This window comes from Aspergillus tubingensis, assembly GCF_013340325.1.
Source record: "Aspergillus tubingensis WU-2223L DNA, scaffold_12, whole genome shotgun sequence".
Classification (NCBI taxonomy): Eukaryota; Fungi; Ascomycota; class Eurotiomycetes; order Eurotiales; family Aspergillaceae; genus Aspergillus; species Aspergillus tubingensis.
In genome coordinates, this window is record NW_023336286.1 from 600,246 (window position 1) to 623,002 (window position 22,757).

At 48.9% G+C, this 22,757-nt stretch overlaps 6 protein-coding genes across 6 annotated transcripts; 3 read left to right on the forward strand and 3 right to left on the reverse strand.

Moving 5' to 3' along the window:
• Positions 1 to 485: 485 nt before the first annotated feature.
• Positions 486 to 936, forward strand: AtWU_10255 (SWI5/SAE3 family protein; the record flags this gene model as incomplete). The annotated part of the gene is made up of 3 exons (XM_035505360.1): positions 486 to 566; positions 623 to 708; positions 777 to 936. The coding sequence occupies 3 exons, from the start codon at positions 486 to 488 to the stop codon at positions 934 to 936; spliced, it is 327 nt and encodes a 108-aa protein (XP_035361253.1).
• A 534-nt stretch (positions 937 to 1,470) lies between these two features.
• On the reverse strand, positions 1,471 to 5,648 carry mdr1 (ABC multidrug transporter Mdr1; the record flags this gene model as incomplete). Its single annotated transcript, XM_035505361.1, has 3 exons — positions 1,471 to 1,828; positions 1,883 to 5,190; positions 5,253 to 5,648. 3 exons carry the CDS (start codon positions 5,646 to 5,648, stop codon positions 1,471 to 1,473), a joined length of 4,062 nt encoding a protein of 1,353 aa, XP_035361254.1.
• Positions 5,649 to 11,103: 5,455 nt separating this feature from the next.
• On the reverse strand, positions 11,104 to 11,898 carry skpA (SCF ubiquitin ligase subunit skpA; the record flags this gene model as incomplete). The annotated part of the gene is made up of 5 exons (XM_035505362.1): positions 11,104 to 11,110; positions 11,184 to 11,353; positions 11,416 to 11,583; positions 11,647 to 11,732; positions 11,823 to 11,898. The coding sequence occupies 5 exons, from the start codon at positions 11,896 to 11,898 to the stop codon at positions 11,104 to 11,106; spliced, it is 507 nt and encodes a 168-aa protein (XP_035361255.1).
• Positions 11,899 to 13,495: 1,597 nt separating this feature from the next.
• smp3 (glycosylphosphatidylinositol-alpha 1,2 mannosyltransferase smp3) lies at positions 13,496 to 15,432 on the forward strand (the record flags this gene model as incomplete). Its single annotated transcript, XM_035505363.1, has 4 exons — positions 13,496 to 13,604; positions 13,811 to 14,193; positions 14,253 to 14,380; positions 14,439 to 15,432. The coding sequence occupies 4 exons, from the start codon at positions 13,496 to 13,498 to the stop codon at positions 15,430 to 15,432; spliced, it is 1,614 nt and encodes a 537-aa protein (XP_035361256.1).
• Positions 15,433 to 16,878: 1,446 nt separating this feature from the next.
• AtWU_10259 (putative UV excision repair protein (RadW)) lies at positions 16,879 to 18,420 on the reverse strand (the record flags this gene model as incomplete). Its single annotated transcript, XM_035505364.1, has 7 exons — positions 16,879 to 16,998; positions 17,058 to 17,501; positions 17,563 to 17,889; positions 17,954 to 18,033; positions 18,140 to 18,212; positions 18,285 to 18,332; positions 18,403 to 18,420. 7 exons carry the CDS (start codon positions 18,418 to 18,420, stop codon positions 16,879 to 16,881), a joined length of 1,110 nt encoding a protein of 369 aa, XP_035361257.1.
• Positions 18,421 to 21,049: 2,629 nt separating this feature from the next.
• Positions 21,050 to 22,372, forward strand: AtWU_10260 (uncharacterized protein; the record flags this gene model as incomplete). The annotated part of the gene is made up of 1 exon (XM_035505365.1): positions 21,050 to 22,372. One exon carries the CDS (start codon positions 21,050 to 21,052, stop codon positions 22,370 to 22,372), a length of 1,323 nt encoding a protein of 440 aa, XP_035361258.1.
• Positions 22,373 to 22,757: the final 385 nt, after the last annotated feature.

The window sequence follows — 22,757 nt, forward strand, 5'->3', positions numbered from 1 at the left end:
TTCGGCCTTCGTTATTAAGGGAGCCGCGAAATCGGGCGAAGCGGATTGGTCGCCCAGCGTTGTATGGCCACAATTACCAGGCAGTCAGTACGTAGTATACTACTCTAGTACTTACTTACCTACTACAACAAAAGCACTACTAATTCGTTAAGAATAGTAAACCATTCAGCTCATCGCCATTGCTAATCTAATCTTCTAGAATAATCAACAAAAATACACCAAACCCCGTGGTGAAAGATTTTCATCATCAATTGACAGTGGATTCCGAATTATCTGTGAAACTGCAGATCGGACGGCATAGAAGAGACGGGCCCCATCCAGGCCTACGTACTCACTCTACTTATATCTACAAAAAATACGCTATTCTCTCCCCACACCAGGCAGTCAAGGCAGCTAGCTCTCTGAATCATTGCCAAGGCTATCCTGTTACATTGGTTATTCCCTCTAACATAACAGCCCGGTTTCAACTTATGGAGAAGACCATCATGCCACCCCAGCAAGCCACCTCCTCCACTACAACCCCAGCTAGTGACGAGCAAATCCAGACCCAAAAAGACAAGAAGCTGGTGACTATATCTCCTCTCCCCACAAGTAGCAACATCCAACTAATGAAAAAGCCTAGTCCACCCTCCGCGCATCCATCGCCAGTCTACAATCTCAAATCACAGAAACAGAATCGCAAATAGAACAGACCAAGGCCAAATTGAAGTATGAAACCAAGCACATAACCAGTCCATCAATCAACCGGTAATCTCACTTATTGACACCAAATCTAGAATGGACCCATCCACGACGGTCAAAAGACACATTTGTCTTCTCCATGAGTACAATGAAATCAAAGATATCGCGCAGGGGTTGATGGGTCTGATTGCAGATGCTCGTGGTGTACGGCAGGTGGATGTGCAGAGGGAGTATGGGTTAGATGATCGGGACTGATTTCATTAGGGTGTTGATTGATGGGGTTTAGCGATTGATGCAGGCATCCAGGGTATTAGTTGTCGCTTCTTGCGGAGTTCAGGAACGGGTAAACAGGTTTGATCATGGGTTTATGGCTGGGCGTCTATGAATGGCGAGGGGTAATCTTCTTAGTATGAATACAGACTGCTACATCAGTAGAATCAGAAGCCATCTGAATATGTGATCAAAATAACTCGAAGCTGTCATGCAATGCTACTACTTTTATATACTCCAGCTGATGATAGAAATGAAAGTTGCCCTCAAAACTAAAGTACAGTCGTGAGATTTTCCATTCTAAGCAAGCAGAATGCCCGCCCACTCCAAGCCGATGAATGCAGCTTAAGAAGTAACAAAAAACACGGAGTGACCACCAGAGCCAACACCAGACATGGCTTTTGAGAAGAGATCATAACACATTACAGAATAAATAGAGATGAGAGATAATCGCAAGTATAAGGGGGGGTATAAGCAAAGCAAACAGACAGGAGAGATCTAAACAGGATGCAATAAATATTAGTGGCCACCGTCCAGGCTCTGCAAATTAACCAGCTCGTAATAACGGCCTTTTATCCGGATCAGTTCTTGGTGGGTTCCGCTTTCGACAATCTTCCCCTGGTCGAAAACATAGATGATATCGGCCTTCTGAATCGTACTCAGACGATGTGCGACGGCGATCGTGGTTCGGCCCTTAGCCGCAGCATCCAATGCAGCTTGGACAACCTTTTCGGACTCGGAATCGAGAGCAGAGGTGGCTTCATCCAGAAGAAGCACTCGGGGATCCCGGATCAAGGCGCGTGCGATCGCCACACGCTGCTTCTGACCTCCGGACAGCATGCCTCCTTTGCTACCAACAACGGTATTGAAACCCTCACTGGAATGGTTGTTAGCGCCAAATCCTTTCCGGAAAACAAAGGGTTGAACTTACGGCAGGGACATGATAAAGTCATAAATGTTGGCATCCTTGCAAGCCTTCACAAGTTGCTCCTCCGTCACATCTTCGCGGACTCCCAACAAAATGTTCTCCTTGATAGTGCCTTGGTACAGGGTGGGTTCCTGACTGACGAGCGACAAGAAACTGCGGTATGAGTTCACATTGATCTGAGTGATATCCTTTCCATCAATAAGAACCTTGCCAGAAATGGCATCGTAGAAGCGCTCGAGGAGCGCAATTGTCGTACTCTTGCCACATCCACTAGGCCCGACGAGGGCAATATATTGTCCAGGCTTGACGGTCAGGTTCAGGCCTCGCAGGACAGGCTGCTCGGCCCGGGTAGGGTACCGGAAGTGCACATTCTTGAACTCAATCTCTCCTTCCACAGATTCGAGCTGCTCGCCCTCTTCGGACCATGTGTCAATCTCTGGCTTCCGGTCAAAAAGTCTCCGGAACTCAGCTGCAGCGTTCTTCGCCTTGCCCATGTCAGGAGAGAAGGAGAAGACAGTACCAGCGGACTGGGCGCCAAACAGAATTTCGGAGAAGCAGACGAAAAAGCGAAAGACTGAGTACTCGTGATGGCCAAGGAGAGTACCTCCATACCAGAAGCCGAGTGCAACACAGAAGAAAACAAGAGCTTGCGAGCATGCATAGAGGATAGAAGACTTCAGCACGGATATCAAACTCTTCCGGCCTTGGTCCTCCAGCTGAGAATGGTACATTGCCCAGACATCCTGCTCCCGAGTAAGGGATGCGACAGTGCGAATAGCAGATGTCGCCTCGCAAGCATAGCTTGCAGAACCCTCATAGGCAGTCTTGGATCGTTGTTGGAATCTTGCAAGCATGTAGAAGCGGTAGAAACCACAACCCAGAAGGACAGGGACCACAGAGATACAAACCAGAGCCAGTTTCCATCCGATAGATAGAGAGATGATCATAGCTGCGCCAAGAGTAGTGCTGGTCATGAGAATAGTTCCCAAGGTCGCACCACTGACACCAGACAGATGCTTAGTCTCCGTCGAAAGGAAAGATGTGAGCGCACCAGTGCTGTTTTCCTCTCGGTCGAAGAAGGTAATATCCTGGCGAAGAATCGACCTAAAGGCCATGCTACGGGCGCGGCGAATCAGTCGCTCTGAGCAGACGGCAAATGCGGCACCATTGATGGAAAGATTGATGAACTGAGCAATTCCGACAACGAAGAACATCAGAGCCCAAAAAGCCCCATCGTGACGGATTTTGGCGGCCTCGCTAGTAGGCAAGGAAAGTGTACTGATAGCTTTGGCGTAGAGCACAGCCTGAGTCGGCTGGCCACCACCGGAAAGGACGGCGAAGACCAAGCCAATGAGCATATACTTGAGCTCAGGGCGATTGAAAGAGGCGATAAATTTGACCAACGTCCAAAGGGAGTACTTCCGAGCCACCTCGGGCTCCCGCTTAGAAAGAATGGCGCTGGAGATGGACTTGTGCGTTCCACTGCGGTTGAGTCCGTTCCCGGCGAGGGACTTCTCATCCTCATCATCGAGAGAGCCAGACCCGCTGCTAGCTGACTTGATGCGCGCAATTTCCTGTTTGGAGAAATCTTCCTCATCCACATCCTCGTCGGCAGCCAGGGCTTCCGCGTCCTTTTCCTCGTTGATACGCTGGGCCTCAACAAGACTGTGGTAGGTACCCTTACGGCCGACAAGCTCGTTGTGGTTTCCTTGCTCTACAATCTTGCCATTCACCATGACAACGATGTTGTGCGCCGTCTTGATAGTGGACAAGCGGTGGGCAATCACGATAGTGGTTCGACCTTCAGCAGCTCGGTCCAGTGCTGCTTGTACGACGCCCTCGGATTTCGTATCCAATGCAGACGTGGCTTCATCGAGGAGAAGAATCTTGGGATCGCTTACGATGGCACGCGCGATGGCGATACGCTGCTTCTGTCCACCGGAAAGCAGAAAGCCGCGCTGACCAACGTTGGTCTCATATCCTTCGGGAAGTGCCGTGATGAAATCATGCGCATTGGCCATTCTAGCCGCATTCTCGATCAGCTCTCGGATCTTTTCCTCGGATTCTTGCTCGAACTTGGTTCCAATGAGACCATAACGGATGTTGTGATAGATCGTAGTGCCGAAGAGAACAGGTTCTTGGCTGACCAGCGAAATTTGCTGACGCAGCCAACGAAGGTTGAGAGTCGAGATATCATGGCCGTCCAACAGAACAGAGCCACCTACGGGGAAATAGAAGCGCTCAACGAGTCCGACAACGGTACTCTTTCCAGAGCCGGACGGGCCCACCAAGGCAGTCGTCTTTCCGGCAGGCATGCTAAGAGAAACACCATCCATGACAGTGACTTCTGGTCGCGAAGGGTAGATGTGCTTGATGTCACGAAACTCAATGTTGCCCTCGAAATGCTCAAGCTTCTCACCTTCTTCGGAATAAGGATCCAGGGGCGAGGGGCGGTCAATTGTACCGTAGATCTTGACAGCGGCGGCGACAGCGTTGGTGAATGCTTGAGCGTTAGGGCTGACGTTACCCAGACTGAACGAACCGATCAGGATAGCCATCAACACAGTCAGGACCTGGCCAACATTAACCTCACCGTCTGTGAGGAAGCGGGAGCCCATCCAGAAGCCAAGGCCATAGTTGGAGAACATAATACCGAACATGCCACCAATCATGAAACCAAGGGTCACTTGGGTCTTGATACCCCATTTCTCAGCCTCGGCCAAGTGGGTTTCATATTGCTTTGCGAGCTTGTCCTGAGTTCCGAAAGCAGTTGCATTGCGGATGGAGCTGATAACTTCCTCTGCTACTGTACCACCGGCACCGGCGCTCTGCAGAGCCTGCTTGCTGTTCTTGACAATAAACCGAGAACCACCTCCCATGAGCAGAACCAACGCCACAATGGTCGAAGTGCAAATCAGGGCCAGCTTCCAGTATTTGATATAAGCGACAATAAAAGCAGTGACAAACGTGGCGATGGCGGTCAATGTCAGTCCAACCTTTTCCGAGACACCGTCTTGAATGAGGTTCGTGTCGGCCGTAATGCGCGTAGTCACTTCACCGGCACCCAGCTTGTCGAAGTAACCCATGTTTTGTCTCAAGATCGACTCAAGGTAGTGTTCGCGAATCTTTTGGGTGACATGTTCACCAGTGTAGATGAAGCCGACAGTGGAGATGTATACGGTGACGAACTCTGCAATACCGAGATAAACAAAATAGAGAACATTTTTCGTTAACTGGTGATAAAAGTCGTGGTACGTAATCTCATACAAGGCTATGCCTCGGAAAGCTGAGGCCAAGGAACCGAAGAGGATCTAGGTCGAAGTCAGTCTATGAACTAAATGGTTATTAACTGGCGTCATAGATAGGCACTCACTGTAAAAAGAGGCAACGCAGCGCCTGCGACAATGGCACAGATTGCGCTCACGAACATAATCGCAAGATCCATTCGGGAAGCATAGCGAAACAGACCAAAGAAGGAAACATTCACATCATCCGCGTCCAACTGCATCTTCAAGATCTGTTTCTCGTGCTCGGGAAGATGCGCATACAGCGCATCTGAATCATCTGCTCGGGCTAGCTGGTTGCCAGTAGATGGCTGAGACGCTGGGCCCTTTTCTCCTGCAGGAACCATTGTCGTACTGGTGATTGACGACTGGCCGCTTGACTTGCGCTGCTCTGCTGAGGACGTTCTTGCTCCGTCCATTGCTGTCAATTCAACGTCGTTCGGGGATGTCTCCGCCGAGACGTGCTCATTCTCTGGGTGAGACATTCCGTTCGAGGTGTCGAAACGAAAGCCTCACTCTCTGGTATATATGGGGGAGGGTGAAAGACGAGGACAAGAGATCGCTCTACTCCATGAGGTGGGACAGCTGATGGGGAAAGTTGAAGTTGCTTGAAGCAGGAGCTGGCCGATTGCCCCCAAAATAACAGACGCGAGGGAGAGAAGTACGCGCAGGGATGGGAGCAGGGAGGGGGAGGGGTGTTAGGAAGAGAGATAGGATGGCTGGTGCCCTGTTGTGAGATATTCCTCCACACGCGTGGCAGATAGGGATGGAATGATCAACTACAACTTATGTGGTGGAGGGCAAGTCAGACTGGATTGAAAGGGACCCAGGACAAGATGGGAATTAAAAATGTGGGAAAAAAGGGGAGGAGGCTCTAAATATTAATCATAATTAAAGAAGAATAGGCATCAGACTTGATTCTGGAACCCAAGCTGGCCTTTCAACTTAACTAGAGACAAAAAAGGTATCTGCGTCAGCGACAAGTCCCCATCTTTGCCTTCCAATCTTCTTTTGCTTGATTGAATGGTGGATTACTTTTTTAGTGGCCGTCGCGTTTAGTTCCATTTGCTCGGTCGGAGCCCCGACTTCCCGAGGGCCATTTTATGCATCTCCCCCACTAGTCACCGGACCTCCACCTGCTGATATTCCCGAGATTTTATGCTGATGCTTGTCCAGATGCGGTAGACGGTGGTATTTACTATTTACAGTATCCATTAACCTATTAATAATATCTCCTTCTGGTAGATGATAGTAAGTCGTTGTTTGGTTGTCGCAGTTCACGAAAGACTACGGCAATACTCAGCAATAATCGCACAAAGTCTCTGCAAAAGGAAGCTTATCAGATATCTAACTGGTACAATTTGCAGTACTCTGTTACACTGCAGGTCAATAATAACAAACGATAAGTCCACCCATACATACTATCTCGTACATAAACTACGAAGATCTTACCTACGATCAGCACTGTATGAACCGGCCCTCGCTCGAATTTTCAAGAACACCAACAATAATTGTTACCTCATTGCATGGGCTACCGATTCTCCCAGGGTAGCAAATACCTTTGTAAACCGGGAGTTATAATAATTGATTCAGTTATTTAGGGGCGAAACTTACTTATGAGTCACAACAGTCATACTCCAAAACTGAACCTTCAATGGATGATGGTGATGATGCTTCGGATCTGGTTCTAGAACCACAGCGCGTAACCTCCTCAATCTTCCCTGCTGAAGGAAGAGACAAGAGCCCTACCAATCGTATTACGAATACGACGCCAGCTGTGTATGGCTGAAGGGCTCTAGTCTACTTAATACTTACTACTAGTAGTAGTAATTGGCGGGGTTCCGACACAACTCCGCCTGAAAAAAAAAATCGACTGAGAGTACGGAGAAGATTAGCTTTAATTTACCGAAGACCCGCATGGGCTTTTCTGGGTACCGAAGTGAAGGCAAAGTAGTCTACTCCGTCCCTTGTATGACTATCTAATATCTAGACCTGCTAGGGCACGAGTTAGATAGATTCATGGTGGTAGGCTGATAGCATTGTAGGTAGCAACCTTGAGCTACAACGACGCAGGCTGGGGCTGCCATTCATGCTTCGACAGTTAAGCTAGTGGAATCTGAGACTTGAGAAGCCCCAATTTTTTGAACTTTACTCCATACACATTGAAAATGGATGGATACTTGACATAAGGAATTCAGGGGCGGGTACCTTTTCCTGGTGCATTCCAACACTCCAATGAATATGTGATCTACATCAAAACATGCCGCACCAGATGCCTTTGTTTATTTTCGCTAACAGCAGGCATCTACTAGGTACGTATTCTTCATCATGATATAATCCCTCTGATGTTGTCCATCTTAGTGATGTTTCAGGTTCCACCGAACCAAGGGCCATGTGGGCGAAAGGATTGCAAGTTTGCGTGGATGTCATCGAAATGGCAGCCTAATTAGCAATATTGGTTTGGCTCGTGTGTGCCTGAGACAAAGGTTCTTGAAAGGATCTTTGTTGTATTCTGCAAAGAAGTCGGCGAGTCGGGGTCTCCGAGCACCGCCGCCCGCTAGATACTTCTTACCGATCGCAGTCGATGCCAGATTAGGCATATCGACACCATAAACTAACCGGTCCTGGTCCTTTGTGCCTTCTTCCATTGGTCCATCTGAAATCCTTGAATAGCCCGTTACCATGGACATATCCACTGCTACATGCTGATAGTATCTTCGCTACCACGTCTACTTTTGACTCATCTCCCACTATGTCTAGCTTCGTGTTCGGCTTACGAGAATTGACCTGTTTGGGTCCCCGACATGATTTTATTGAATCCTGCAGCTGTACTCTGTACGAAGTTATCATTTTTGTTCACCGCCTGTGATTTATCGTTTGGAATGTTAAATCTACAGTGTAATTTAGAACATCACGTTGGATTCCCAATATCGGTCAAACTAGGTGATATAGCACCTACTTATCTACTGTTTGCTATCTGATCAATAACCTGACGGGCTCGTTCTGGCCCGAATAGAGCAAGTTACTTTTTGGTAACGCCCTGACACCTAGCTACCCCAGCAACTGCTCAACTGTACATTGAACATTCCGAGCCTTTTGGATCCCTGAAGCGGCTCGGGACTTGCTAACCCCCGCCAAGTTCAAATACAGGGCCATGCACGCTATAAGGTATCTACGCTAGGCCGGAACATAGGCTTTCCGAACGAATCCCATGCATTCGTATATAATGTTGATAAGCTCATTTAATTGACTGGTCGACGGGAGGATGGGCGGCCGACGCCGATGTGAGGCAGCAAACAAGACGCTTTCATTAATAAGTCAACCGTTGTCTATGATGCGTGGAATCGCTAAGGCATAGGCTCCCATCTACAAAGTTTGTGGCTTGAAATAACCGGAGAATATCGGTATGACATCCGACCCATCAATGATACTCCCAGTTGTCAAATCTTGTTTTCTACAGTATGGTCCTGGCTCGTGAACTGAGCTTGTGACGCAACTTCCACACCTCATCAATGTAATGGACTCCCATGGTCCCGCGTTGTCTCGCCATCCAAGCGGGTTGTCTGCAATAGAACAATGTATTATTCTACGAGTATTCTGTACTGGGGATGTAACTGTGCAGAAGCGCATCTTCAGTAGCGTGAAGACTCGAAACCGGCTGGTTTTGTGCTCTTCATGTCTACTATCGACAGTCCAATTCTTCGAGGGGGTGTTACATTGTTATCGAGCAGCAAACGCGCGCTATCGCCCTCCCAAGCGCCGTGATATCCCCAGGGACATATCAAAGGGCAGACACATCACATTGTTCTTTAGGATGCTACGATAATGATTTTTACTGGAGCGCTTAGTATGTTGTAGCCACTGGGCGATATAACACGTGACTTGTAACTTCCCGTTTGGGGTTCAGTCACTCAGGGACAATACCACGATAAGTATTGCTCAAATACCATAGACATTGCAAACCTTCCCAGCTCAGCAATAGCACATTAGATATATCACAATATCGAATCAGAAGCAAAATACAAACATCTTATCCCCGTTCAAATCAAATCTCCCCGACTGGAACCACCAAGAAACGAAAATGATGGGGTACCTTCCGCCTTAGGCATAAATCACATGACCCCACGGAAGCGAAACGCTAAGCCCTGCCCGCACAAAAAAACTACCACTACTGAACGGCTTGACAGACGGTCGACAACCTCATCATCGCCAGTCCATACACTCAGCTCGCCGTCGCGACAAGTCTTCAAGATGCCGGTTAGCAGCCCTCCCTGTCATTCGAACGACCGTGAACCACTCCATTTTGTGCTGGAAATAAAAAATATGATTACGGCTACACGGAAGAGGGAAAAGTGGTCGGGATGATGAAGTTGAACAGCAGGCTAACGATCAACTCTCTTCTTTCAATATAGAGCCACAAGAGTTTCCGCACCAAGCAGAAGCTTGCCAAAGCTCAGAGACAGAACCGTCCTATCCCCCAGTGGATTCGTCTCAGGACCGGTAACACCATCAGGTAAATAAGACACCGTCACCTGTTCCCAATTTGCACGCAACCCATACAACACATCCCGCGAAGTCCTCGATGAGTCCCAGCGAAGAAATACAAAGAGCATGAGAAGGAAGAAATGAATATCAGCGAACGAATAAACAAGAGGAGGAATATTCAAGACGCAGCACCAGATGATTCGCCATCACACACCAAAACCCTCAGTCAACTAGTCGACCGCTGGGAACAACATCAAAGGACACAGCACAGCCCACATTCTACATCCATACACACAATTCTACCATAAATTCAAATCACCCGAATACTAACATATCTCTTCCCAACCCAGATACAACGCCAAGCGTAGGCACTGGCGCAAGTCCCGTCTCGGAGTCTAAATTCGTCCATTGGAGGAACCTTCCACACCAACCGACTTTTTCGATTCCGCCCCGAGAAATGTCTCTGTCCACCTGCTGCTACTTTCCCGGGGGAAAATGTTTCGTTCAGTTGCTGTGATACCGCTGCCAACAATGACAACAACAACTCTTGTGTGCCGCTACTGCTCGCGATGATACAAAAAATATAAAGAAACAAAAAATCCACTTGCATCATTATAGATTATGTTGCCTGAAATCAAAACCCGCTTTTTGAGATGCCCGTTTGATTCTCTATTGTTTTCCTTTGCTCTACTCTTTCTCTCGCTCTAAAACCCGACAAGTCAATTTAAGCGCGAGGGGAAGGAAGAGTGCATAAGCGGGGAGGGAGGGATAATGCTTGCTTTCTTGTTCTTCTCTTTTGATGGAGGGGTTTCTCAACTGGTCTTGTGGTGGTGCAGTGGTGCTTCTGCAAGATGTGTGTACACGAGCTGAAAGGAACGACAAAAAATCGAAAATTCATGATGGGTTAATGAGCAGCTTGAACGAAGATCTTTTTCCTATGTCTGTATATGATATGGTTTGTGTCGCTGTAGTCTTTCCGCGTTGCGTGGATTCGGGGTCTAGATCCTCCCCTTGTAGGCTGTATGTCTATAGACATTACAGTAGTAGTAACCAGTCTTGCTTGCTACATGATAACTAGTACTGGTATTACTATGCAAGCTATTACTAGCAGGAGAAGATGATTACAATCGCACTTGGAACAGAATAACTTTACAGCAAAGATATGCGCAATGGCGTTAACAGCATCAGTTAACCATGTACTACTTTAGAGCTACATCTATCCCCTGCTCATAACGAACGAATGGCAAGGGCCAAAGGGAAAAGAGAGATTGAGAAAGCAACCCGCTGACGTTAAAAGAATTGAGTAAAAAAGTAAAAGACTAGTAACTCCATGAACTGCAACCTGAGACCCAACGAGACCCGAATTAAAACATCACGATAGCTCATCTTCCTCGGCTTGCTTGCAATCAACAAGCCGTCGGAGTCAGCATAGTGATGTCATGGATTAACGCAGATTTAGCGGCTATGGCGAGTATAGTGTTAGCACACGCTCAGATGGTAAGATAGCGGGTGTTGGGTTTCCGTAAAAGACTTACTCCTCGGCCCACTCGTTCTCACGGCGGATCTGATCTTCCTCCTCGGGGGTGAAGTCGTTCTGGATGTTAAAGGTCTTGCGGATCTCTTCCGGAGACTTGCCCTTGATCATGTTTGCGACAGTCTTGCATCCAACATCCAGAAGACCCTTAATGTCGAGGTAGTTTGCGGCCTGTCCAGTTAAGCGCCAAGTTAGCAGGTGAGCTTATGTAAATAGTAGTTCGTAACACGTACCAGAATGATCTCGAACAACATCTCCTGGTCAACCTGGGTAAATTTCTGATCCCACTCGTCAATGTCGGTGGTCTTGCGGCGGGAGTCATCCTCCTCGCCAGTGCTGGGGGGGTCGTTCTTGTGGTGTCTGCACCATTCGATGACCTTCTTCAGAACAGCTTCGTTGACCTGTGTTTCGGTTGTGGTTAGCTATGGCCCCCAATGGTCCTTTTACTTTCACGGATAACTCACATTAGGGATCGGAATCTCCTCGTTGGCGTCACCCAGATCTTCCAGCATGTTCTTGATGAGGAGGGAGCGCTCGGCAACATCACGTTCTGTGTTTTCACAAATGTTAGCATATCTGCTCTAATCGTAACACAGACGGCGAGCGCGTCTGCCGAGCTCGAACAACCGCGTGCACTTACCACACTCAATGTGCACGCCGTCGCCACTGATGAAGGTCAACATGGGACCGGAGTAAGGAGCAGGTGTGTCGGCCATTTTGTTGAGGTGTATTAGGAAGTGTCTAAAAGATTCGAGTTCTTTGGGTGAAGATGTCAGCTCTCAGCACTGGAGTGAGTTGTGTTGTTGTTGGGTCAAAGGCCAGCGACGACGTTAAAAGATATGAGGGGTACCTGGGTGGGGGAAGACGTTTGCTTACTTTGCAAATCTAGCCGTGACAGCGGAATGTGAATGAGTTCAAGTGAGTTGGTTGTGAACAAGGGTAATGGGTGAACAAGCAGAGATATAGAGGAATATAAATATCCCAACCAGCGGTGGGAAAGTGAGGTGGATGAGAAAGTAATACAAAGGTTCAAATCTGGGGGTTGAAAGGGAAGGAGGTTGCTTGGGAGAGTTCCGAGACCGATGAAAGCGAAGAGCGATGAATGGCCCGGCGTTGAGGCTGACGAGGGTCCGGCAACCTCCTCCGTCATTCGCTGCTGCTGACTCCACCCGGGCGGTTGTGGCCTGGTGCTGCCTGAATGGATGGTCTTTCTTTCTTCTTTCGATTTCCTTTCCTTACTTACTTTACTTATTTACTCACAAGACAAGCAAATGAATCAGCAGAGTGAATACTATTACACAGTACTTTGTCACAAGAAGGGTATTACCTATTATTCTAGTACTCATTGACCTTTTCTTAAAACTTATGCCCATTGTGGCTTATTCGATCTATTGTGTTCATTGATGTGAATGAAGTTGACTAAAGACTATCAACTATACATCATCTGTATAGTACCTTCCACCAAGGTCCAACAAGCAACTGGTATTTTCTTTTGATCAGTATATACGATAACAAGGGTATTCCCTAGATGTCTCGCAGAAGCTGATCAAACGCTCTTCATCCTCTGGAAATTATCTAGAATCTAGAGTTTCCCAATGGAGGAAATCCCGACCGCTGCATCAACAACACGCCCCATCAGCATTCAACATTCCATCGATCGGTCGCACTAACTCTGGGGGTGCACGGATGCAGGAGTGGAAGGGAAAGGTCTCCAGTTGTTGCCAAGTTGGAGAATTCCCATCTACCTCAATGCTTGGATGTCAAAATTGCCGATAGATCCGTTCCTGAGGATCCTCGATGGGCTGTCTGACCCACCAGCACAAACCAGGACTGAACTATCAACGGAGTAATTTCACCCCAAAAGCCAATAGTTCCTGGCAGAAAAGAGTGATATCACCCCACGAACACGACAACAACCATCCTTTTCCCATCCACTCGGAGTCTAACGCTTCAATTTCTCGGGGATAAACATTTATCTCCAGTGCGCTTTGTTTCTCCTGGAATCTTACGTTTTGACCTTCTTTTCTTTTCTTTTCTCTTTTTATTTTTCCTCCCTCTCCCTCTATCGCTCTATAGTTGCTTTTGCTTCTATTGTTTTTCCCTTTTCCTGCTTCTGGATAGCCCGCCCTTCATGTCCCAACAAGTCATTCCTTAATTTCTCTTTCCACGTTCACCTCCATATAGATATATTCTCGGATGCAGGACGGCTACTAGTACTAGGCAACCGGCATGTACAGTATCCCCCAAAATCAGACTGGTCCCTTGTCGCCTTGAGATTCTCCGTGCTTCAACCAACTCCCCCAATCCCAAGCCATGTGGAGACGAACGTACCTGCTGCTGCTGGTGATCCGGGTGTACTTCGCACTGTCTCCAAGTTATTTACACCCGGATGAGAATTTCCAGGGCCCTGAAGTCTTTGCAGGTGAGTCAATTCCACTGAGTCGCACAGATTATTTCCATTCTCCCTTGCGACCTTGATCTTTTTTTCCCCGGGCGGTGCGACCGCTTGTGACTGGAGATGGCGCTCTTCCGACGCATCCCGCGCAGCGAAGCAGCCTTGTCCTCTCCGCCGCAAACCCCAAAACTACGTCGGAACTGAATGCGCACTGCTCACAAGTGATTCCCTAGGTCGCATTTTCTCCTATCCATCCCGCTTACCCTGGGAGTTCACCTCCGATAAGCCGATACGCAGCGTCTTCCCACTATGGCCGACTTACGACGTACCGATGAACCTGCTGAAGGGATTCTATACAGAAAGCGGAACACTAAACCCTCCGCCAGAGCTGGTTTACTATGTGTTGCGAGGGGTCATGTTTCTCTTGAGCTTTGTGCTCGAGGATTGGGCCGTCTATGAGCTGGTTCCCCTACCGCGCCATCGCCGCGCGACGGTGGTCCTAGTCGCATCCTCGTATGTCACCTGGACATATCAGACGCACACCTTCTCCAACTCCATCGAGACCCTGTTGGTCGCCTGGGGCTTAGTCTTGATTCAGCGCATTGTTGATAACAAGGTAGGTTTATTAGTGCGGAATCCAGATAATGCTAGCTCCTGGCTAATCACTGCTTATAGCGACGCTCGTCCATCTTCGCATGCGCCGTGCTATCTCTCATCGCCGTCGTGGGTGTTTTCAACCGCATCACTTTTCCGGCCTTCCTCCTCGTCCCAGGGCTGCGGTTACTGCCTCATTTTTGGCGCAAGTACGTATTGCGCAGCCTTCTGGTCCCCCCTCTTTTCACCAAGCCTAACATCTTTTAGGCCTTTGTCCTTGCTTTCATTTGCTGGGTTCGGTCTATTCTTCTTCTGCATCGCTGTCCTTGTCGATACAACATTCTACAAACCTTCTGCCTCGCTTTGGGACGCTGTTCACGCACCTATCATCACGCCCCTCAATAATCTGCTCTACAATAGCGACAAGTCCAACCTAGCTCTCCATGGCCTTCACCCTCGGTATCATCACTTTCTAGTCAATCTGCCGCAACTCCTGGGGCCAGCGTATGTGGCGATAATACTTTCTTTGAGCAAGTCGAAAGCAATTCAGTCTTCGCTAAAGAACATACGCGCCGTCTCTGCCATATCAGCAACCGCTATGCTTTCGTTGTTTCCGCACCAGGAACCCCGGTTCCTGCTTCCATGCGTCCCGCTCCTCCTTAGTTGCCTCCGCGTGCGTAAATCGCGTCTTTTCTTGGCGGCCTGGGTGATTTTCAATGCCGCTCTAGGTTTCCTCATGGGAGTGTACCATCAGGGTGGTGTAGTCCCTACTCAACTTGCGATCCCCTCAATCGTCTCCGATAGCTTCTTCGAGGCCGGTGCCAGCGACAATGCCCAGAAATCTGCTACAATACTCTGGTGGAAGACCTATTCCCCTCCATTGTGGTTGTTAGGAGATAACACCAGCACCCAGCTGGACATCGAAACGCGGGACTTGATGGGTATCTCCGGGCCCGAAATGGCCAGCGAGCTCGAGAAATTGGTGCCACAATGCCCGAACCCCGACGACAGCAACAGCTTGGAGAATCCCGAACGCTCGATCTTCGTGGTCGCACCTAAATCCGCTACTTTCCTCGACCGGTATACAGATCCCTCGCCCGACAATTCAGGTCTCACACTGCACGAGCTGTGGACTTGGCGCAAGCATCTCAATTTGGATGACCTGGACTTTGGCACTGATGGCATCCTCCCTACCTTGAACCGAGTGATCGGCAGACGCGGATTGTCCGTCTGGGCCGCACGAAGAAGTGGTTGTGTTTGACAGATTACGCTTTGAAACATCAGATGACGTTGAAGCTCACTCGGTCAGCTGGCAGCGGGAAACAACTTAGATCGGGCTTTCGACGACGGAGACAACCTTCACACCTTTTTTCTTCTTCTTTTCTTGGTCATTGTTTCTTATCCCTTCTTCTTGGCATTTGGCACACCCGTTCTTTGATTAGCCCCTTCTCATACCATACATCCTACCTACCTACCTATCACCAGCAGACTATACTACATACCCATGCTACTATATCCCATTATATACCCCACCAACCACATGAAACATCTTCCCATTCTCATCCTCTCAGCGAAAATCTCTCTACTACTAGTCAATCGGTACAGATTCTACACGCTTAGTAGTACCCTATTACTGCGTGCATGTACCCACCATCCTATACCCATTCCTATATACCCACATATTATCTCACACCATCACGACAATAGAATATACCCCCGCTACTAAAAAATTCATAATCATGTCTGAACTTTTTTTCAGTTCGTAAAGATATATACTAACCCCGAGAGAGCCAAACCTTCTACTTAAAATAATATATAAACACCTATTATTACGCAACCAATCCTACGTACTACTAATATAAACCACCTAGATCAACTAGTACCTAATTAGTAACCGTTGACATAACATAGCACAACATTCCAGGATAGTGATCCCGCATGCTGGCACCCAGTCATCCGTGCCAACCTACTAGTAGTATGCATCATGTCATCCGATCAAGCGCAGATCGGGACAAACAGACAGTCATGTCGGTCGGTCATGCGTTCGGGATCCTCAACCACCCTTACTTCCTACCTTCCTATCTCCTTCTACACCTCTAGCTATAAGTAGTACTACTCGTAGTTTGTACTGCATGAAACAAACAAATCGGGAGTCTTGACTTTTAGCAACTCCGAATCAATAGATGATTCCTTGATATAGATAGGTAGATAGATTGGGGACGTAGAATGACTGATGCAAGGGGGAGAGAGGGAAGGGGGCGCAACGCCTTGTTTTCGTTTCCATTAACTAGATACATGACTGGAAGGTCATATTGAAGAGAGTCGGAGAAGGAGATGGAATAATAGAAGTGAAAATAGAGAAGAAACATGAGAATATCGCGAAAATGGAAGCATCGTCCGTCCATCAGTGACACTGGCTTACTAATATGTCGTCCAGTATTAAGACGAGCGTGTGAAGGATAAGTACTATCGGGGGGTGGATCCGACAATAAAAGACACGCTCCAGCCTGGCCTAGGGTTCGCAAGCCAGAGACATGAGGTTGAAGCCATTTTCTGATCTACGTAATCGTCGACTCTCATAAGATCTTGAGGCGAAGGGGAAGAGGAGAAAAGTGGGTACATATCGACGTTAATTAGGAAAAGAGAACATGATTCGAAGCAGTGAGCAGCATCTCAAACACATGGGAATACACGGGCCGTGCTTGAATCACATATCCTCGGGATCATCAGGGTTTTCAAACAGATAGTTAGCTGCGAGCTCTTCGTTCTTGTCGCAAGCGAAATAAGCTTGAATGACCAAGTCCCGAGAGAATCCAAGCCGGCAGAGCTAGCAAAAACATGTCAGCTACGTTTCCACAAAGGATGATGGGAATATGGTATACGCACGCGTTCAATGGCATCTCTCTCCTCTTCCGTGACGTGAATTTGAGTCGTACCAGGGGGCAGCGCCTCGTCATCATCAGGTTCCTCACTCAGGAGCTGCAGGAATTGTTCCTCATTTTGACCAATGAGCTGCGCGATTTGGGGGTTTCCAGCGGCGACTTGTTGAAGGATGGGCTCGAGCATTTGTGGTTGTTGTTGGACCAACTGACGAAGCTGCTGGAAGTGGGGATTATTGCGAAGAAATTCGAGACTCGGGAGTTCAGCGCCACCAGCACCTCGAGCTCCTCGAGCTCCTCCCTCCTGGCCACCAGCCTGAGCGGCAGCCTCGAACAAGTTGACCGGTTCGTCGTCACCAGCGGACGGAGCGCTTTCGGGAGCAGCAGTCTGGGGTGCGCTAGCGGCAGCGGCTTGCTGTTGCTGTTCCTGTTGAATGTTCTCGGGGATACCCTGCTTAAAGTCAGCGCAAAATCGGGCAACCCATGGCCGGATGCCAGCGCCATGAACTCACATTCAAAAGGTATTCAATAGCACGGTCGGGGTTGAAAAAAGCAGCCCTCATTGCACGGTTAACATCACTCCGAGCGAAACCCATTGCCTCCATCTGAGCCACGACAGCTTCGCTCTGAGTGCCACTCAGCAATGCGGAGGGGTCATTGAATGCGGAGCCCTGTGCCTGGGAGGCCCCCGCGGCGGCCGGGGAGGGAGTCGAAGGAACAGCCGGTGTAGTGGAAGCGGCAGAAGGGGCTGGGGCGGGAGGCGCAGCAGGGGTCGAGGTGACTGCTCTGGATGGGGTGGAGGGCGCTTGTGACAAGGTGCCGGAGGAAGTAGCCTTGGGCTACACCACGAGAAATTAGTCCTTCATCCAAAAGGCATGTTTCCTTAGCCTGAGGGCTACGTACCTTAGAGACCATGCACACTATGAACCCCTTCTCCTCGATGTTGTATGACTCGATCGTCTTATCATCTTGAAGGATCTTTCCTGTTGGAGGGAAGAACGGTCAGCGCTGAAATTACAGCCTAACATAGTGGCAGAGGCCATCGAGAATGCTGCAGCAACTGTAAGATGCAAAAGATACTTTACTTACCAGAGTAGATGAGCTTAAGCTGAGGAACCTCCCATCCCTTCTCCTTGGAGATCTTTTCCTTCACTTGCCCGACCTGTCGGATAATTCATTTAGCCCCGCACTGACGCCGGCAAAGTCACGACGCTGAGAGAAGGGAACCGCCTACCGTCTCCGAGGGCTCTGCATCGATTACAAACTTTTGTTGTTTCAGGTCCTAGAGGAGGGAGAACGAACATGTCAGACTCGAGGACAAGCAGAGGGGGTGGGGTAGAAATCACGCGTACCTTGAACGTGAGCTTCATCTTGCGCCACCGGATGGAAGAGAGATGGCTCGGTGGGGTGGTATTCTGGGGAGCACGGAAATGTAGAAGAAGGAATACACGGGGGAGCTAGAAGCACCTGTTGATGTAGTTTGATGAGGGGGAGGGAAAGAGGGGGGAAACAATCAACGGTCTGGGAATAAACCGGAAGAGCAGCAAGCGATGATTGATGATGACAATCATGACGCCGGAGCGAGAGAAGGAGCTGGCGGGAGGCGGTCACTCACGGTCTTTCCTTCCCCAGCCACTCAGCCACACAAAACCCCTCGCTAGTTTGGTTTTGTTTTGTTTGGGAAGGTACTACTACTCAGCCACTCTTTTTCACATAGTAAAGGGTAGTATACTATATCTATCTATCTATCTATCTACTTAACTTTCAATGTGATGGCCATAATTGGAGGGCTAAATCAATGCTCCGAAAATATCACTATTCGCTCGAAATGCTCCCCAGAATATTGTAGGCAGCCAGTTCCATGAAATAGGGTGTATTGAAAGTAAAGTACTAGTTTTGTACCTTGAATCAGGCAATTGCTGTCACTAGTACTATTAGCCATTCGGGAAGTTATCGATGGAAATATATCTTCGTTCAATGCCGACCACCAGTCCTGAATCAAGAATTGACCACAGCAATACTAGTACTACTAGTATTTATTTGTTACCATCCACTTTACATATTCAATACTATGACTCTGCAATACAGAAAAGTATCATCTGATTACTATTACTACCTATTACTTCAATACGCGACAGTCTTCCTTTTCCTGCCCGCTCCACAAAGCGATGATGCGCCCAGTTAACTCTTCTCGTTCTGCGCCGCTTTCTCTTCTTCCCTGATATGATGAAACCATATACAATAATTCTGTAACCTATACGGAGTTGCAGTGCTTGGTACTTTGGATGCCGTGCCACCCGTGGCAAGGGGTATGGCCCTATCGACCTGTCGTATAGATGTATCACATGGAGTGGTTGATGCGGTGGAGAGAACTACTCTTGCCAACACGAAGCCATCAGGAATCCACAATTAGCTGCCGCCTTTGGGGGGGAATTCTCACCCCATGAACTGCACAGATCAATAAGTCTCCATATAATCCCATCTCTACTGTACTGATTGCTTGCTCTTCCAGCTAGAATCATTAGATGAGAATTCCAATCTCTTTTACCTCCCCTCCCAAACCATTGTTTAGGGGGAGCAGCTGCCTCCCCGCTTCTCATCCTTCACAAGTAACTATAGCGGCCCCTCCCGGGAACGGAGTGATAGATCACAGCTCTGCTTTGCAGGACTTGGGCGCTCCCCAAGTCCCATCCAGGAATCCAAACAGACGATCTCCCAATTAAGGCTTTCCCGGAACTCTGGAGATCCTCCCGGCCGCTGCGTACAGCAAAGCCAGCCTGATCTGACAAATTCTCTTCTAGACCTGTTCCATATGATGAGGATACCTCTGAGGTATGCCATGCAGAGTTGGCGATTAATTCGTCACTCCCCTTTGGTGGTGAACTTGAGGTTCAAGCTCAGAGTTTTTGTCTTTGCATCGTACTGGGGGATAATCATACGAAGATTAAGCATGTAGGTTCATGAAGGCTGCGTGGGTGACAGTTTCTGATGTTAAAGGCATGTCATCCCTGGCCGTTGGAAGTCATCGCCAACCCATGAGCTTCCCTTTGACGTATATAAGTACGAGTCAGCTTGACAGTGATCATGAAACCCTTTGTTAATATGTTTTCTTTTTTTCGTTTTCCTTCCTGGTGCCCCTACCTTGACTTGACACGACCACCCCCTTCCCTTTCGTGGCAATCGAGAGGGGCCCAGTTCCCCCAATAGCTGGCAAGACTAGGGCATCGAGGGAATGGTCGAGAAAGGCACCTCGATCACCGAGCCTACCGATCCGCACTAAGATTGGTATGATTCCCATCTGCTCCTCTGGCAGCCCCTGCTAGTCTAGTGAGATCGAGACCCTGGAGGCGTAGATTGCTCGGCTCCAGGTCCATTCGCCATTGCCATTCGACCGCTGCTCGAAGTAGTCAACGCCCCCCCTGTCATGATAATCCTGGTAAATGCATACGCGCTTTTTCTTCGAACAATCCATGCGTCCTTATTCAATTATCCTCGGGGAACCCATTCCCCCCGTCTTTCCCTCTTTAGCTTAATTGATTGACTCTCGTTCTTTCCGGGTTGTTGGGTATTTACTCCGGCTCGACCCTCGTCCACCATTGTCCCTCGTTTGATCATTGCTAACTCGTCACGCCCACGATTTTGTCCGCCCGATCTTTTCCATCGAGACATTATCACACTGTCCTTCCATGCTATCATATTGCCTCTGTATTTCCCAAGGCTTACCCTCAAGTCCAGAACGCTCTCGACGTCACGGTCAGTTCAAACTACGACGGCCGACTTGGCTTGGTACCAACTGCCTCAATCGCTTCGGCTGAGCTGTGCTGCTAGACCCGACATCTTTGAGCCCCTTAATTTGAATATCTGAGAAGACCCTTAGAGATATTCTGGCATCTGCACCTGTCCCTCAAGGGCGATCGTTGGACACTGTCTTTACCACGAAGTCCGCAGCATCCATCTTCCTTCGTATAGTCCTGACCCCCCTTTTTCATGTCTCTTAGTATGCCCAGGGCCTCCCCGGCCCGGATCCTGGGTGGCACTACTTTATTATCGACGTTCATTACTACTATCCTCGATGGCATGTGCTTCACCTTCTCCAGATCCCTCTCATCTCGCGTGTCTTCGGTGGAATCGGCCATTGTCAGCTTGGGCGCAGTCAGCTGTCTTGCGCTTGTATCCTTGATGCTCCTCTGGATCAAAGATATAAAAAGTGAGCCTATAGAGCAGTGCAGAAACCACCGAGCCATTGCGTATGGGCTTATTGCTGCATATTTATCGGTGGCCACTGGCGTGACGGCAGGTGGGATAGCATGGAGTGCAGCTCAGTCCGTGTCAGCTAAGAAGTCGGTCACAAGGCATCAGTCCTTGCTAGTGGCTCGCTGCACCATATGGGCCATTTCGGTCCTCAGCCAAGGCATACTAGGAGGCTATTTCCTGACAACCTTGGCGAGACGGGAATCCACTAGCAAATGGTCGCCGCCATCCGTATCCCAAGAGCTTGAGGTGCTTTCTGATAAAGCAAGCGTGAAAGACGCAAGCACCGTGCAATCATCCTCTCTGGCTAGCGAGTCTCAGCGACCATCCGCTGATTTGAAGACTAATTCCGACACTGTCCCTCCGATCCAACCGTCTGTTTCAAATACAGAGTCCCAGGCCTCAAATCGCTATTCTGGACGCACACTATTCCAGCATGACTCCAAGCAAAGCTCCTTTGACCTGCAGCGATCATACGTACCTCATGGAGACAGCACAGCCACGCCGGCCACAGTAGAGGAGCATCCCGTTGACCAAGCCGTCAGTGCAGCAGTTGGGGCCAAGCTTCGCCCCGAACCCCCCAAAATTCGACGAAGCTATTCCGATACAAAGCGATCTTTGGATGGCTTGGTTCGCCAACCCTCATCAGCACGGTCATCACCCGCGACTTCATCAACACAGTTGGTGACTCCCGCCAGACCTGCCCCTCCCAAGCTGAAACTCCCCGATGAGAGCTTCATTCATCCGTTATTCCGCTCCGACAGCTCATCGCCGCCCCCGACCCCAATGCCAGGTACCACGGTGATTGCCTCACCCGCAGCCGGTCAGACCATTTCCGTGCAGGCCTTGAACCGGGTCAGATCCACTCGTTCGCTTCGATCTCAAGCACCACGCAGCAGATCGCCGCTGTTCGATCAACCGCTTAACGGGATGGATCGGAACACCGAGTCACCGGAACCCAGCGGTCGAGGATCCCCCATGCCCAGCTTCATCATGGCGGCAGATGTGCGGAGCAGTATATCACGGTATGAAAAGAAGTATGACTTGAACGAATCACCGGATGAGAGCTAGCTGGGCCAAAAAGGGGGGCGACCGCATTGCAGGTTTGGGCTTACATGTCTTTCCTTTGTTCTTTTTTCCTATGTTGATAGATATCCTGGACATAGCGTTTGATGTAGTTAGCAAGTACTTTCCTAGATAAGTATAGATCATATAATGCATCATGGCTCTCTACTGAATGGCAGGACATAGTTAGATATAGGATAATGCTGACAGCCAATAGTACATAATATGTGGCTTGTCAGTGCTAGTTTTCTACTGGGGGTAAAGTTGAACCTTTGAGGTATCGAAATACATCATAGGAACGAATCATAATCGAATTCTAAGTAGAAGCCGCTATTCTTGACCATGAAGAAGATCAAGGTGATATGTCTATATAGTCAAATACAACATCCAG